Raw genomic sequence first — 15,196 nt, 5'->3', positions numbered from 1 at the left:
CGGAGCCTTTCCTTTTATCTTCAATTTTTATTAAAATAAATGTTTTTTACTAAAAAAAAAAAAAAAAAAAAAAAAACTTATCTCCATTAAGAAATCCCATTAAATTCCGAAATCTCAGCCAGAGAGCAGCGGGCTCATCCCGGCGCGGCGCAGCACCTGAGCGGTACCTGCCGTGTCCCCGGCCGCCTTGCCGGCGCAGCGCTGCCCCGCTCGCAGCGAGGCGCCGGGCTGCGGGAGCCCGAGCGCGGCCGCGGAGGGGAGGCGGATAGCGGACTTACTGTGCGCTCCCCCCGCGGCCTGCGGGACCCGGGAGCAGAGGTGCCTGCGCGGTCGCATTCCGCCGACGGTTCCCTGCTAACACTTTCCCGATTACTGCTTCCAGGAACGAAAGCATCTGCACTTGTATGCTCTTAAACTAATTTATGGTGGGAATTATATTTTGGCTTGTCAACTCTCAAGCCATAAAACAAAGTTTATTGGAATCACGTGCTTCTAAATAGCCACTCAGGACTTATCTCTGTGGAACCATAAATAACCTTCAGCTTTAAACTTTTATTCGCTAAATAAAGGTTCTCTGAATCTGTCCTATAAAACGGGACCGGGTCGAAATAGCGGGGATGGGTGGAAGCTCAGCTGCATGGCGTTATGCCGGCCTTTTTGAGGAGCGTGTTTTAGGAAAAGATACAAAGGGGACTTAGCGCTCCCAAAGTGCTCTTGGGAAAGGAGCCGGGCGTGTTTTCTGTGGGTACCCGTCCAAACCTTTCTTTATAGCTCTTGGGGAGCTCTTTTCTTTAGGAGGAAAGAAAAAAAAAGTCCCACCAAAACAAACAAACAAACAAGAAAAAAAAAAAAAAAAAAACCCCCCCACAAAAAAAAAAAAAAAAAAAAAACAAAACACACACACACACACACACACAAAACCCCACAAAAAACCCCAAACAAACCAACAGAAAGATAGAACCTTTTCTCCCTTCCCTGGGTGTTTATGGCATTTTGGTGAGGCTCCCCCGCAAAACGGCTTTGAGTCATTCATCTCAAAACTTGGGAGCGCTGTGCCAGGGTCTGCAGGTTCGCCGGGCACCCGAGGGACCTTTGTAAGTGACCAAACTGCTGCCAACAGTGAGTGCACAGGGCTTCGGAAAGGGAGAAAGTGTGAAGCCTGCCACAATGAGATCTTTGAGGACTGGAAGTTTAAGGACGGTTATAAAGCAATAAAAGAGCCCTGGTGTGAAGGGAGCAGGGTGTGAGTTCGCAAATGAGAATTTCAAGGAGCCCGAGCACAGGAAGTCAAATGTCCCTGGCAGTCACACAGCATGAAGAAACGCGGGCATCAGCTCCCAATCTATCACGGCTAAGATGAGCACGTCGGAGCGGCCAGCAGCTCCTGGAGCATCCCAGGAAGGGTTCGTGCCTTCGCCAGAGGGCGGGGAGCTGTGTCAGCCCCGCCGGGGACCGGCCGCCTGCAGAGGGGACACGGCCACTCGCCCGGCCCGCGGGTGAGAGTGCGCCTCCGCCCGGGGGCTCAGCTCTGAAAAACGAGCAAAATGCAATTCCTTGCTGGGTAGTGGCACCAGCTGAGTGGTGCCTGTTTAACTCTACAGTCTGCTCTTACTTCTTATGAAGTCACCAAAAGGGCCAGCTCAGCTCTCACTATATTTTTTAGATGGCTGGACAATTACTTTTCCTTCAGACAACAAGAGGCACCCCGAGGTCCTTCCCTGCTCCTTCTTTATGATCCAGAGTGGCTTTGAATTCCACTATTTTTCTTGCTCTTTGCGCGGCCTTACTCACACAGCATTGCCTTTGTTGTTTTTTAGTGGCCTAAGCTGTGGAACAACCCTTTCCCCCTCCCTTGTCCAGGACAGCTGGCAGGGACTGTGCACAAGGTGGCATTTCAGACACAGTGCATGGTCTGGGAAGCTTTATCAGGCCCAGGGGCTCCAGCCAGCCATCCCAGAAAGAGGAGTGGGCTGCCTTGCATGGGGCTGGCTGCAGGGTCTCTTTCAGCTGGTGCATGACCTGTGCTCCCAGTCCTGGGCAGGCAGAGGGACAAGCTCCCTGGAGCTCCCAGAGCCTTGCTCAGGCACCTGGGCCTGGCCACAGTGGGCCCTGGATCAGGCTTTGTGGTAGCCTCCAGCTACCCTCCTCCCCAAACACATCACCCTCACTGCCTTCTGGAAGAAGGGCTTCAGCAGCAGGCAGCTGCAGGGAGCCAGAGCTGCCATACCTGGAGAGGGGCAAGAAAAGGCTGTGTACTGGGACGTGAGGGGTAGGGTGTAATGATAAAATGCAATAAAATGTGGGTGAAATCGTTTGATACAAGAATTACAACGCAGAGTGGAGTGTGTTTGCCCCAGGCCTGGCACTGAGCGCTGGGTGTGGCAAAGGTCAGGTCTCAGGCAGCAGGGCCCACGGGTGGGCTCCAGGCCCTGTGCAGTACAGCGAGCATCACATCCCTCCCTCCGTGTCTGCGATTGCTTCAGCTCTCTTGGCCTGTCTCGTGGGCAAGGGAAGGCAATAGTTTGGAGATGAGATGAGAGACTGCCTGCAGGAGGAGGGGAGCCATGGAGAGGCAGGTGGCATGGCAGTCAGGCTGCAGAAGTGACAGCCCCTGGTAAATGGGATGGCCCAGGCCGGGCATGTGCTTCAGACACACGTGTCCAGGACATGGGGCTGTGAAAGATGAGGCTGTGAGATAGTGAGGAATTGATGGTTGAGATACAGCTCCCTCTCATCTAAGAATAAGACAAATGTTTCAGTAACTGACTGATTCTAGCCATGAGATTTTTGAAGTGGGAATTAGAATGATTTTCACATTTCCTATTCTAAAATGCAGATGTGAAATTTTACTTTGAAGCTCTGGCCAGTTCATTCTCTAGCCTTTTATGCAAGTTTTCATATTTGGGGCTGATGATCTGGAGACAGATAAGAGGTGTAATGACATAACACAGTAACAATGGGTTTCCCTCTAGTAATTGTGATAAAGAGGTTGGGGGAATTGAATCACATGTGTATGCCGCCATCGCTCTCAATGCGACTTGGCAGACATGACGACCGGCATCCTACCCCGAGGACCACATTGCCAGAAAATTACAGGTTCCATGTCCGACTTTGAAGACCTACTAAGCACCTTGATAGCGTCCAACGCATTTTGCCCCTCTGCTTTTATCACAACCCCGACTTTTCAACAGTCACCTCGTCGCCCATGCCCTCGCAGAGCAGGATGTGGGCATGCAAAGTCGCCTGCCTGCAGCACCCCACGCCCGCAGGCAGATCCGGTGGCAGCAGAGGCCCGGAGCGGGCAGGGCGGCGTCGAGCCGCGCCTCAACATCAAACGGGGCAGCGGCGGCGACACCTCGGGTCCGCGGGGGAAGAGGGCGAGGAGTGCGGGGCAGGGAGGGGAGGCCGGGGGCCGTGGGAGCGTCTCGCCGGGGTAGGCACGGCCCGTGGGGTGGGTGCCGCCAGGGTCGTGTCCGGGCACGGCTGGGGAAGGTGAAGCCTGCAGGCAACAGGTGAGGCGGAGGCAGGGAACTCTGCCGGGCCCCGGCTTGCAGGAGGCAAGGGAGGGTGTGCGGGGGCCGGGGGCTCTGCCCGCGGGAAGGGAGCCGGCGGGAAGGAGGGTGCTCTGGCACCCGCATCAAAGGAACAGGGAGGGAAGAGGCGGCTGCCCGACATCAAAGCGCGGGCTGGTGACCGGGAGGGCAGCGGGGCACACGAGGGGAGCCCCGCGGCACCGCGGGTTAGGCGGGGAGAGCGGGAGGGCGCGCACGGGGAGCGCCAGCGTCTGCCGACCCGGGTGAGACTGGAAATCGCGGCGCTGGAGAGAGTGGGACAGCCGGGTCGCGGCTTGAGACGCCCGAGGAGGGCGGTGGAGCCCCGCCCATGTCCCCCGCCCGCCGGTGGGCCTCTGCCGCGGGCCGCGGGCGGCAGGCGCGGGTCCCGAGGCTGGCGGCGGGGCTGTGGGCCCCTGGCCCCGCGGAGGGGAGAGCGGCCAGGCTTGTCCTACAGCGCCTTCTCCTGGAAGAGGCCGTGGAGACATAAGGGCTGGTGGCTGCGGCCGGGGCCTGCCGCGCCCCCGGCGGTCGCGGCACGGCCCGGCTCGGCGGCCCTGAGGGCGGGAGCCGCGGGCAGGTGGCCGCGTCCCGGTCCGTCGGGGCGTGCGCCCACACGCGGCGGAGCCGGGCCACGACGGCGGGGCCGGCCGGGCGGCTGAGATGACCCCCGGCGCCCTGCACTCCCGCAGGCTCCAGCTCGGGTGGCTCCGGGCGTGGGGCACTGGGGAGGCACTGCGGGCTGCCTCCCCTTCTGGCCGCACCCTCCCCCGCGGGTGATGGGAGGCGAGCGCTGAGCTTGGGCAGAGCCTGCTGCCGCTGAATGCAGTTTTATTGCCTCTTGTCTCTCGCAGAGACCCTTCCTCCGCGCCCCGCCCGGCCTCCGCGACCTGCTGCAATGTTTATTGCGCCTCATCTTTTCATTTCGCTTCCTGTTTTTTCCTCTCCCGCTCCAGCAGCATTGAGTGCCGCACTGCAGTAGAGCAGTAAATACCTTTAACAGCTGCCTGCCAACCGAGGGGTGAAATACCGTCTTTGTTCGGGTTTCTTTTTCTACCCCAAGCGCACATAAAACACCCCGTGGGAATTATATTTTTGGGGGGGAACGAGAAAATGAATCGGCGGGATTTTCAGTTCTTAAGAACGCAAACCCAGCGTGCATATCTCCTCCTAGTCTTATCGATTTTCCCGGGTCCGCAGTTCACAACGCACCCCCCTCCTTGCACCAAAGCCCTGCCCGACTGGGGGAACAGAGGCTGCACTTCTCTTGCAGGCAACCTGCAGCAGCTAAGCGGGAGCCAACCTGACTTCCCGAATGGCAGCCGGTGCCAGCGGTGCCCCGGCACTGTCAGGGACAGTGGGCTGCCGCTTCCTGCCAGCTGCTTTGTGGTGGTGTTTTTATACTGCCCGTGCGTCAGTAAAGGGTGCACTGGGGATCGGCTGTTTCCTTTCAACACACATACACAGAGAAAAAAAAAAAAAAAAAGAAAAAAAAAGGAGTAAAATTCTGTCAAACACATCGGGAAACAAAGCAAGTGCGAGAAATTTGACTGTGAACCTTGTACTCCAAAAATTTCAGCACACCAACACATCTATACTCATACCATGTTTTATAGGTGCACAAATAGATATAAAAATACAGCCCTTATATGTGCCACATATATATGAGCATGAACATTATATATATATATATATATATATATATATATATATATATATATATGCCATATATATAAAGGAGTATTTATTTGCTATGAATACTTACAATTCCATAGGTATGTTTAAGAACATAAACAGACCTATGTGTACTTAATGTTAATAATAAATAAATAAATACACATATACATACATCCGATAAGAAAAAGAATAAGAGCAAAAGCAAGCCAGGAAGGAAGCCATTTAGAAAAAAGCCGAATTCCCACATGAACCAGTGGAATCATAAATGCATGTGTGTATCCGCATGTGTCAGCAGATGGACCCGCAGACACACACATACATATTAGAATTCGTTAGAACATCCTGCTTTTGTTTTTTTTTTTTTTTTCTTTTTCCCCAGGCTACGAATAATTTCAAAACAGCTCAAGGACGAGATTTTCCGAAGTTTTTGGAGAGATTTATAGTCAAGTAGCTATAATTACTGTGTCACCTAGGAGGGATTCTGAGAGTGAAACCTAACGCAGCGCATATTTTCCACGTTACTCTTGAAGACTGTTGCTATGTTGAAAACGATTCGTCCCAAATAATCCCCAAGCCCTGCAGGAGCGCAGGGCAGCCGGCTAGTGCAAACAGGCGAAGCGTGGGGGACAGGGATCTTATCGCTTACTGCAGTGGGGCTCGGGCTCAGCAGGCTGAGGGGTGCTCGGGGGTGGAATAAAGAACAACTTCTTCTGTGGGTTCAAAATATGTACTCGGGGCATGACTGGCACCTTTCCACCCTCACTGTGTGTTGTGTAGCCAGGCGTTCTGCTTTACCGCTAATTAACTGGCTGCTTTCGGGGTAAATGGCGAGTGGGTAAGTTCGTGCAGTGCAACAGCACGGTGCACTGCAACCACCGAGCACCGATGTGAACGCTAAATACCAACCGGCGGGCTCTCCGCCGTGCACTCACAGTTTGAAAATGAAGATGAAATGAGTAAAGCGTATATACGTTCACAACAACGTACTCCCAAAGTATGTATATCATATGTGTTCTACAGAGAGAAATGGATGTGTAGATGCGATATATATGTATGTATATAGGTAATGTGAATATGGATGTATGGGTAACGCAGGAATAGTTAACTATTCTATCTCCTCAGCATATTTTACAATAAACCCAAGGATTTGTTGTTGGGTTTATTTCCGAGAGCTTGTCCTCCATTTAGCCCCCGGTGATTTCCACGTGGGTAAGTAGCCGTACTGCGGGCGTGCGCTCCTGGCCGTGTCTCCGCGCAGCCGCCCCCGCGTTCCGGCTGCCGAGCCCGGCCCGTGCGCTGCCCACCGAGCAGCGCGGAGCCGCAGCCCTGGCTCCGCGCTGCAGCGGGACAAGGATGTGAGAAAAAGTCCCTGCGGGGCAGGCGAGGGCTCCCGGGACTGGCCCCGGGCACAGCCCCCGGCTCGACCGGCTCGGCGGAGCCGCCCCGCGCCCTCCGCCCCCGCGGGAGCACTGACACCGATTCTCCTGCGAAAACACCTGTTAGGCTTTAAAGTTACTCGACTGCCCTTCCGCCGTGGGGGAAACAAACTAGAGCATCACCACAGCACGCTTCAGGCTGCCGGGAGAAAAACGTATCCCGAAAACAGAGGGCCTTATATCGGAAGGAACCCGACCGGCGGGCGAGGCACTGCCTGCGCGCACTGCGCCCCAGCCTTCCGCCCCTCACGGCGGAACACCGAGACATCGTGGCCCGCGGCGCTTTTTCCGTGAGACACCGCGCGCAACAGCCGCTCTCACTCTGCGGCATGCCCACAACCACTGTTAATAGTAATAACAGCACCGATAATTACAATAGCAATAACAACAACAGCAATCGTAGCGGTAATAATAGTAATAGCAACACTAAAAGGAAGAATATGGGTTTTCGAGGGACAGGTGATGAAGAGGGACAGGAGGACAGGGGAGCCGGTGCCGTGCAGCACATCGCGGGGTACCGGCCCGAGGGGAACTGAGTGCTTACCGGTTCGCGGCATTGCCCGCCTGCGGAGAAGCCCGGGAGGGTCGCTGTAATCCATTTTGCACCCGCGTAGCAATCCGTGTGCCGGAGGAGATAGCGGCAGCGGGGGCATCGAAGGGTGGGAGAAGAACGAGGGGCTGCAGGCGGCGCGGCGGCGGGCGCGGGTCTCCGCGCATCCCTCCGTGGGCGCGGGAGAGGAGGAGGCGCGGGACCGGGGAAGTGTCAGTGCAGCGGCGGCGGGACCGGCCGCGGGTTTGGGGGAGCGGGGCACAAACATGAGGGCGACTGCCATACACCTCAGCCTAGACAAAGGTTAGAAAAAGAGGGGCTGAGGCTCTCTGAAGGCAGAATGCAGGGGGAAATTCGCCAGGGAAATCAGGAAAAGGCCATGAAAGCGCTCGCTGCCTGCACATGACCAGCCGCAGCCAATGACGAGCCCAAATAGGTCATAAAAAGGTCTATTACCAAGTTGTAAATTTTCTTCAAACAAAAAGGAATTTACTGCAATTCCTTGCGGATTTTGCACATACTGCTTCCCAGCGCCATGTTTCTTTCGCCTGCGCGCTGCGCTTTTACTGAGGTTTCGGTCCCGCCTGCCCCCGGCCTGCGCGCCACGGGCGCGGTGGCGGAGCCCCGCAAGCACGGCCGGGACGCGGGAGATCCGCGCGGGCCGCGGAGAGAGGGGCAAGCGGTCGCGGAACGACATAAAGAGGGCCAGGGCACTGTGCCGAAGGATCTGTTTCTTGCCAAACGAAAGGGGGCTTAACCCGCATCCCCACCCTCTTCTCCCACCCCTCCCCACCTCTCCCCGGGGCACTAAAAGAAACCACATCTGCTTTAGCGCCCACTACTGAAGCGGAAGCCGTCACCGACATAAAAATGGTCCGAGCCTCTTCCCCACACCGCAGTGTGCGGTTCCCGCAGGTTGCACAGGGCACTGTCACCGCGCCCAGTGCAGGCTGCCTCCGCCCTCGGGAAAACCTTCCCGGGGCACCAACAGGGAAAATCCGATTCCTTAGAAAGCATTCTAAAAATAATTAAAATGGGCCTGTGTCCGCAAGGAATACTCGGCTCGGAGATGGAGTACTGTGGATGTTTCTTGCTCAAGTTTTGTTTCAGGGAATAGCCAGAGCCCTCAGTCCGTGACCTCCGTGCCGGTTGTAACTGCTAACAAAAGTAAACACGACTAAAGGTGTAGGATCGAGGTTGGATCTTTTTAAAACGCTGCTTCAGGCAGTTGCACACCTTTGAATATTGCCTCGGCGGAGGCTATGGCAACTCTCGTGGTGTGTCTGCAGCACGCATGGCCGCGCTGAGCTGCTCCTCAAGAGAACGGAGAAATTCCGCGGAAACCAAAGGCGCGGTGCATCCACTCCGCGGCCGTCTCAGGCGGCCTCTCGCCGCCGCTCCCGCCGCAACCCGCGCAGCTACGGCTTTTCCTTGCCAAAAGTCCGATGGCTCCAGTTTTAGAGGGGACTCGGTAGCCGTCTGGGTCAATTTCTGACTCCGTTATCTTTTTTCTTAGCAAGTTTCCAAGTGAGACCGAGGGAGACATTCAGATGCCAGGCTACGGGGGTAAATGCCTTAACTACAGCGATGTTTTGTTATTCTTAATGAGTAAGACAGGGGCGATTCCAGTTACCACTAGGCCTTCGCCAATTACGCGGGCTCAGGGAAGTCAGTTTTTGCCTGCATGGCTGCGTTCCCAGTCGGTCCTAGGAGAGCAACGCAACGGAAACTTCTTCAGGAATATTTTAATTTTATTCTTTGTGTGATAATTAAAAACAACTATCGCAGCAGCTCCTTTCCGGACAAACACCAGCCTCAGGAGTTCTCCGCTGATGTGTGAAGGTCCTCGACGTGCCTTTGCCTAGCGGGCAGCCCGGGATGGCGGCGGGCGGCACCAGTACGGCTTTCCCGCATCAGGGCCGCCGGAACCGTGTTGAGTCCAGCCTCCGCCGCCGGCGCAGCAAAGCGAGAGGCTTTTCCTGCCCGGAGACCAAATATGTCGGTGCCACTAGCACGAGTATTGTTTTGAAAAGCCAGGGGGTTTTGCGCGTCAGGCCACCGGGCTACTTTAAACGAGCAGCAACCAGCCCCACATCCTCCCTCGACACTACGGATACTGGTGTATTTATGCAAATCCACGCAGCAAAAATGTTTATTTCACTGCTTCGTTGCAGCTTCCCCTTGTTTACAACCTTTAGCCAGTTAAGCTATTAAAATAAAACCAAGAACAATAGCTCGTCTTGCTCGTGCCTCCCTCCAGAGCTGGCGCTTTGCAGCAGTGGAAACGTGCCTGCCTCGGTGGTGGGGAGCGGGGAAGAGGAAGGGAAACGAAATGAACCAAACCCTCCCTACAAGTTCCATCCCCGCGCCGGGTGCATTGTCGGGAGGGAAGCGGTGGGTGCGAGAGAAGGGCCCAGCGGCGGGCAGCATCGCCTCGGGAACCTGGCTGTGATTTTCCGAGCAAGGCCTCGGCTCAGCCCCGGCCTCGTCGGGATCTCGCTCGTTTCTGGGCAGAAAATAGGATTATATATCGTGTTTGTCGCAGTTTGTGGCGCGTCCATTCGATTTCCTTCACGGAGCCATTACTGAGGGGAGCGTCAGCCGGTAGGGAAAAAAATGACGCAAAAATCTTGGTAGAGATTTATACCTCATCCCTCGACCCTCTGCCTGCTACTCCTAAAAAGGATTGCTCTCGGCCGTCCGGTTTGATACCGCGCTCTCCGGGACCCTGCCGGGAACGGGAGCAAGAGGAGGGAGGGGAGAGGGAGAGAGAAATTAAATTGTTTTGCTAATCAGAGCGGACCTTTCCTCCCGTGGTTGCGTGAACCGTGAGGCAGGCTCTGTCCTCACCAGCTGCGGCCTCTGCTGGGAAACGCATCATATGATAATATTTAGGGGTAGAAACATATTTCCTTCGGTCTACGCATGGCTGGGGACTCCTAAGAATTACAGCCCTCGAGAAACCCCAACGCAAGGTCGCAAAAGCTTTGTATTTCTCTGCTTGCCAGCCACCCTCGGGGGAGGCTGGGCCCGTTTTGGCCGTGGTTTGCGAGGCTCTTGGAGCAGCCCTTGGGGATGGCGAGGGGCCGGAATGCTCTCCGGGCTCTGTCCCTCCAGCCGGGCTGGCAGCAAATGGCTCCGTAGGGTAAGGGCCGTGTTTGCCGGCAGTCCCCTGCACGGCCGGCCCGCAGCCCGGGCTGGGGGCAGAAAAAGGCGAAAGCAAGGCCCAGGCACACCCCGGGGCTCCGCTCGCAGGTGAGACTGCAGTCCCCGCTGGCCGCTGCTTGGACCACGGCTCCCCAGCGCTCGGGGCAGGCAGCAAAAAGCAGATTTTGTACGCGACGTGCCATTCCCAGACCCCGCAGAAACACCCGGCATCGGAGGAGAGACGGGGCAGGGCGCAGGGGAGAACCTGAGGGTTTCTTACAAAAAGAATATAGAGATGCCCATACATTTTGTAATTGAATAAATTCGGTTTATTTTAATCAAATATTATAGAAGAGGGTTAAATATATTCCTATGATATTTTCTTCAAGATTATAAAATTTATTTAATTTATTCAACATAAGATAAGAATAAGAATTAAAATAGCACAAGTGCACTTGTCTTGATTAATAAAGCATTGTTAAATGTCTTACTTATTGATATTTATTATTAGGAAGTTTATGTCGTTTCCCACAATCACCGTCTTTTAAGATTGCAAATATATATATATATATATGTATATCATTAGAAATTTATTGCTAGAAACTCTGTATCAAATTTGAAAAAAATAAGTAGATGAAATGTTAAATCTAGAGATCGTTCTGAATACGCTAATAAACAAAATAAAAGCACAAACAAGTGAAGCATCCAAAGCAGGGAAATGTCAGACGGAGGGACATGGGGTCACTCGTCCCACGACAAGATCACGTAGAGGTGTGGATGAGCCGAGATGTCGGGCTTTAGCCCTGGTTATTTTTGATTGACTTTCACAAAGACAATTGGGGCAAAAATTAATTCGTCTGGCCTTCAGCTCTGTCTTCTTCCAGATCATGTGCTTCCTTTTTGGCCTCCCCTTCCTTTCCCTCCTGTCTGGAAGCGGGGAATTTGTCCTTGTTGTTCTCTTTTTTCCATTTCATCCTCCTGTTCTGAAACCAGATCTTTACCTGCCTCTCGGTGAGTCCTAGTGCGTGGGACACCTCGATCCTTCTCTTCCTGGTCAGATAGGGGTTAAATAGGAACTCCTTTTCCAGCTCTAGAGTCTGGAATCGGCTGTATGTTTGTCTTCCTCTCCTCCTACCCGGCGCTGCTGTTTAAAACAAAAACATAGGGGTTTGGAGGTTGGTGTGGCCCTTCAAAACAAGGCGCAGGCAGGCAGCGAGGACTCCCTGTCCCTCCGGAATCCCTCGAGAGAAGCCCCACAGACCCGCAGGGAGAGAAAGCAGAGGGCACATAGGAGTCTAGAGCTTGACACTCGAGTGAGAGGAACACAGCGACAGTAAATGCACGAAGCGCCTCAGCTGTCCCCTGCATAGGATGTTGCGGGGTCACTTTATCATCTCGTACACCACCCCCTGCCCGACCCTGCACCCTTCCCGTTCAGGCAGCGGCGGCGGGAGACAGGCGAGCGCGTCAGCTCGCCTCAGAGTCCGAGAGGCGTCTCAAAGGCTACTCCTGGCTTGGTAGCTGCCTGCTGCAGAGGTTTCTGCTTGCTCACTGCATCTCTTTATTATCGCAAGCCACCGCGGTGTAGGAATCGCGGTGAGAGAGGTAGGGAGTGGGGGAGACAGAGGCAGGGAGCGAGAGTCAGCGAGAAAGAAGCAGGAGGAGGAAAAGAAAGTTTCAAACTCAGACGTGAGATGGAAGCAAATTTTTGACTGCGTCCAACCTTGTGGTCTCATCCAGGGAAACATTTGAGCAGGAGACGAGCTCTGATTTAAGTGGTCTGGTTCCTCGCCAATATTAGCACTGGACGATTTACAGTCAGGATATTGTACCAGCTCGGCCTCTTGCTGTGTCGTAAAAATCTGCTGTCTCTGTAAGTTATCGTATCCGTAAAATTTAGCGGGCTCCCCGTGACAGGTAACCCCGCTGCAGGGGGCAGGAGGCGGAGGCGCGGCGGGGGGAGGAGGAGGCGGCTGGTAGGCGGCCGTGGGGCTCCCCCCGGCCGGGTGGTAAAAGTCCGCGGCCGCGCCGCCGCCCCCCGCCCCGCCGGGCGCGGGGTGCGGGAAGCCGGCGGCGGCCGCGCCGTTCCCGTAGAGCAGAGCTGCGGCGGCAGCGGCGGCGGCGGCAGCGGCGTGTCGGCCGCTCACCTCGGGTGCGAAGTGACAGTCGTAGTACGGGGAATTGATGGCTTCCCCCGCCGCCGCGGCCGCCGCCACCTTGTACTTGGAGTACAGCGGGTTGACAAAGTAGGAGCTCATCGGGGAGGGGGCAGCGGCGGGCGGGGGCACGGGGCGCTGCTCACGCCGCCGCCGCCGCCGCCGCCGCCGGTGCCTCTACGCCGCGCTCATGTCGCCGCCGCCGCTGGCCCGTGCGCTCCCCGCTCCTGCTCTCCGTGTATGTGGTGACCAGGACTGGATTATAATCGCTCCCAAAATGACCTGCCTCACTGCTTTTACTATTTCCTATTAGGCACACAGCAGCCCGCGCACGCACACACACACACACACACGCTCATGAGCTCAGGGGGGACTTTTGGCTTCAGTTTACATGTGCCGCTCCTCGGGCAAGAAAAAAACTCGGCCCAGCCCTGCCCGGATCCACCCCGGCCGCGGCACCCCCGCTCCCCCCTCCGGTGTGCGCTCGCTAGGAGCCGCTGAAACCCCCGCCGCGCAGGGGCGAGGCGGCCGCGCAGATCCCGCGCGATAACCGCGGGCGCGCTGCCCGGGGCGACGCCGCCCGGCTCATCCGGAGCGCGGCCTGCACGGCCGGCCGGCAAGGGCAGAGCCCCTCAGAGGGAGCCCATGCCCACCGCAGGGTCTTTGGGTGTAGGCGAAGGCAGTGGGGTGCCCGTAGGGCGGCAGCGTGCAGCGGCAGGGCCCCCTTGCCAACGGGCCCTCCGGGTCATTTCCTTCCAGGCGAGCAGATCGCTGGGAAATGAGATGCACATTTACCCTTGACGCCTTGCACGCATGGCTGAGGCTCCAGGTTAATTGATACTTAATGGAAATCATGCCTATGAATATACTTTCCATCATTTCACCCTTGGTGGACGTCATTACCGAGGCAAAGAGAGGGAGGGGGGGAAAAATAAAAATGTGTGGGTGAACGGTTAGCACCGCTCGGGGACTCGGTCCGAAATAAGTGAGGCCTGTTCTCCGGGAGGAAGGAAGGAAGAAAAGCGCTGCCCAGCAGGCTCGGCGCTGCCCCCGCTCGGGCCGGCCACCCCCGCTGGCCCCCGTGCCCCAAGAAGCGTCGTCTCCAGTCCTCTCTTTCCCGCTTCGTCCTGCAGTGGGAATCAGATTTTTGGAGAGACGCCCTCAGGAGCTCGAGTCCGCCCTATTTTGGAGAGAGACGAAAAACGTAGGTGAAATATAATACAGGCCCAGCCAGAGCCACGTGTGACCGTCTGATGTGAATTGACAAAAAAATCCTTGTGGTTACATAAAAGGCATCTCAGACTCCTTCCCCATCACACCCCGTTCTTCCACCACCCCCACGGCTCCAGGCCGGTTAACTGGCTTTGTCTGGCTGACCAGCCGGCTGCCCCGCATGCGAACACCCCGGCGGACCCCGTGCCCGCAATGACACCCTCGCCTGGGCAGGGGCCCCGCGGCCCGGGCCGCACGCCTTTAGGAACTCGCGAAGGCTTAGGGACCCCCGTGCAGCCCAAGGAAAGGCGGGGCAGGCGGGAAAGGCCCGGGCACACGCACACGGACAGACAGCAGCAAAAGCCCTTCGCCCGAGAGCAGCAGGAAGGCAGGAGGCCGGGCCTGGCAGGGTGAGCGGCAGCACAGAGACACTGCCTCGCCCTGCGGAGGGGCACAGAGGGGCAGCGGCCGCTTCCCGCATCCGCGCCAGACAGCGCCGCCCCTCCCAGTGCCTGCCGGCGGGGCGCCCATCCCGCCGGGGCCTGCTCCCGCTCCGCGCTGCTCCCGCTCCGCGCTGCCCTTCGGCCCCGCCGCCGGCTCGCCATAAACCCCCACTGCGTTACGCCGTGCTGACCGACTGTTCCCTTGCTTTCTGCTTTTCCGTTGGGTTTCTTCATTTTTCTTTCATTTTTCCTTTTTTTTTTTTTTTTTTTTTTTTTTTACCCTAAATCCCCCCACCCTCCCCCCTCCCCCGTCTTAAGTTTACAGTGCCATTTTCTTAGCACGTTTCGGTGACCCTCTTTTATTTTTTTGCCAGAGCTATAATTAACTGCATACAAAGAATGCGCCTCGTTTACACATGGCAGCCAGGAAAGACGCCTGAGCTTTGAAGACGACTGCTATCGCGTTTTCGATCATGTTTCCCCACATATTACACCATGAAATCTCCATGTGTGGTAGTTTCAGAGTTATACGTTTTTGTATTGAAGATGTTATTTTGTTTGCCCGCGCTTTTATGTATTTATGGATTGATTTATGTAAACAAAAGTACAGATGAATCTTTGTTCACCCCCTCCTTCATCACACATGCCTGTGAATTATTCTGTATAATGCGTGTGCACGAGACTGTGCATATGTGGAAACATATATTAACACAACCAACGGGTAGGAATTATTCTGTTTGACACTAAAAGTAATTTCCATAGATGAACTGCGTTTTGTCGATATAGATGTTTGATTTCTTTCTGCCATTTTGAAATAAACGCACACAATATTAAAAACAGGTAAACAAAAGGAAAAAATATACAAGGTAAAGTGTGTCAATCTGCTTGATGTGAAATATTAAGACGATGGTGTGGGCTTGGTGAAAATTTCTTAACAGAGCCTCTGCTGGGATCAACACAATGCAGTTTTGTGTACAAGGATATTGTTTATGTGTTGCTACAGATCACACCCACCCCCCCCCCC

General features: G+C 55.4%; 1 protein-coding gene across 3 annotated transcripts; it reads right to left on the bottom strand.

The window, feature by feature from the left end:
- Positions 1 to 10,749: 10,749 nt before the first annotated feature.
- HOXD8 (homeobox D8) lies at positions 10,750 to 12,982 on the bottom strand. Of its 3 annotated transcripts, none has more exons than XM_041403361.1 (3): positions 12,085 to 12,982; positions 11,363 to 11,505; positions 10,750 to 11,288 (listed from the first exon to the last, which is right to left on the bottom strand). In XM_041403361.1, exons 1-3 carry the CDS (start codon positions 12,617 to 12,619, stop codon positions 11,247 to 11,249), a joined length of 720 nt encoding a protein of 239 aa, XP_041259295.1. In that variant the 5' UTR covers positions 12,620 to 12,982; the 3' UTR covers positions 10,750 to 11,246. The 3 variants fall into 3 exon arrangements, with proteins under 3 accessions (XP_041259295.1, XP_041259297.1, XP_041259294.1); XM_041403363.1 differs by having other exon boundaries at positions 10,750 to 11,505; positions 12,085 to 12,232; positions 12,509 to 12,972; XM_041403360.1 differs by having other exon boundaries at positions 10,750 to 11,505; positions 12,085 to 12,977.
- Positions 12,983 to 15,196: the final 2,214 nt, after the last annotated feature.

Source organism: Onychostruthus taczanowskii, unplaced genomic scaffold (assembly GCF_017590055.1).
Source record: "Onychostruthus taczanowskii isolate IOZ18803 unplaced genomic scaffold, ASM1759005v1 scaffold20, whole genome shotgun sequence".
NCBI lineage: Eukaryota > Metazoa > Chordata > Aves > Passeriformes > Passeridae > Onychostruthus > Onychostruthus taczanowskii.
Note: the sequence above shows the minus strand (reverse complement) of the source record. Positions and strands in the feature narration are given on the sequence as shown.

Bases quoted from the DNA above. Each gene is read 5' to 3' on its own strand.
- HOXD8 (XM_041403360.1), bottom strand. From the start codon at position 12,619: ATGAGCTCCTACTTTGTCAACCCGCTGTACTCCAAGTACAAGGTGGCG. The intron at 11,506-12,084 runs GTTGGACGCAGT...TGTTTTAAACAG, and splicing joins TCCCTGGATGAGACCACAAG to CAGCGCCGGGTAGGAGGAGA.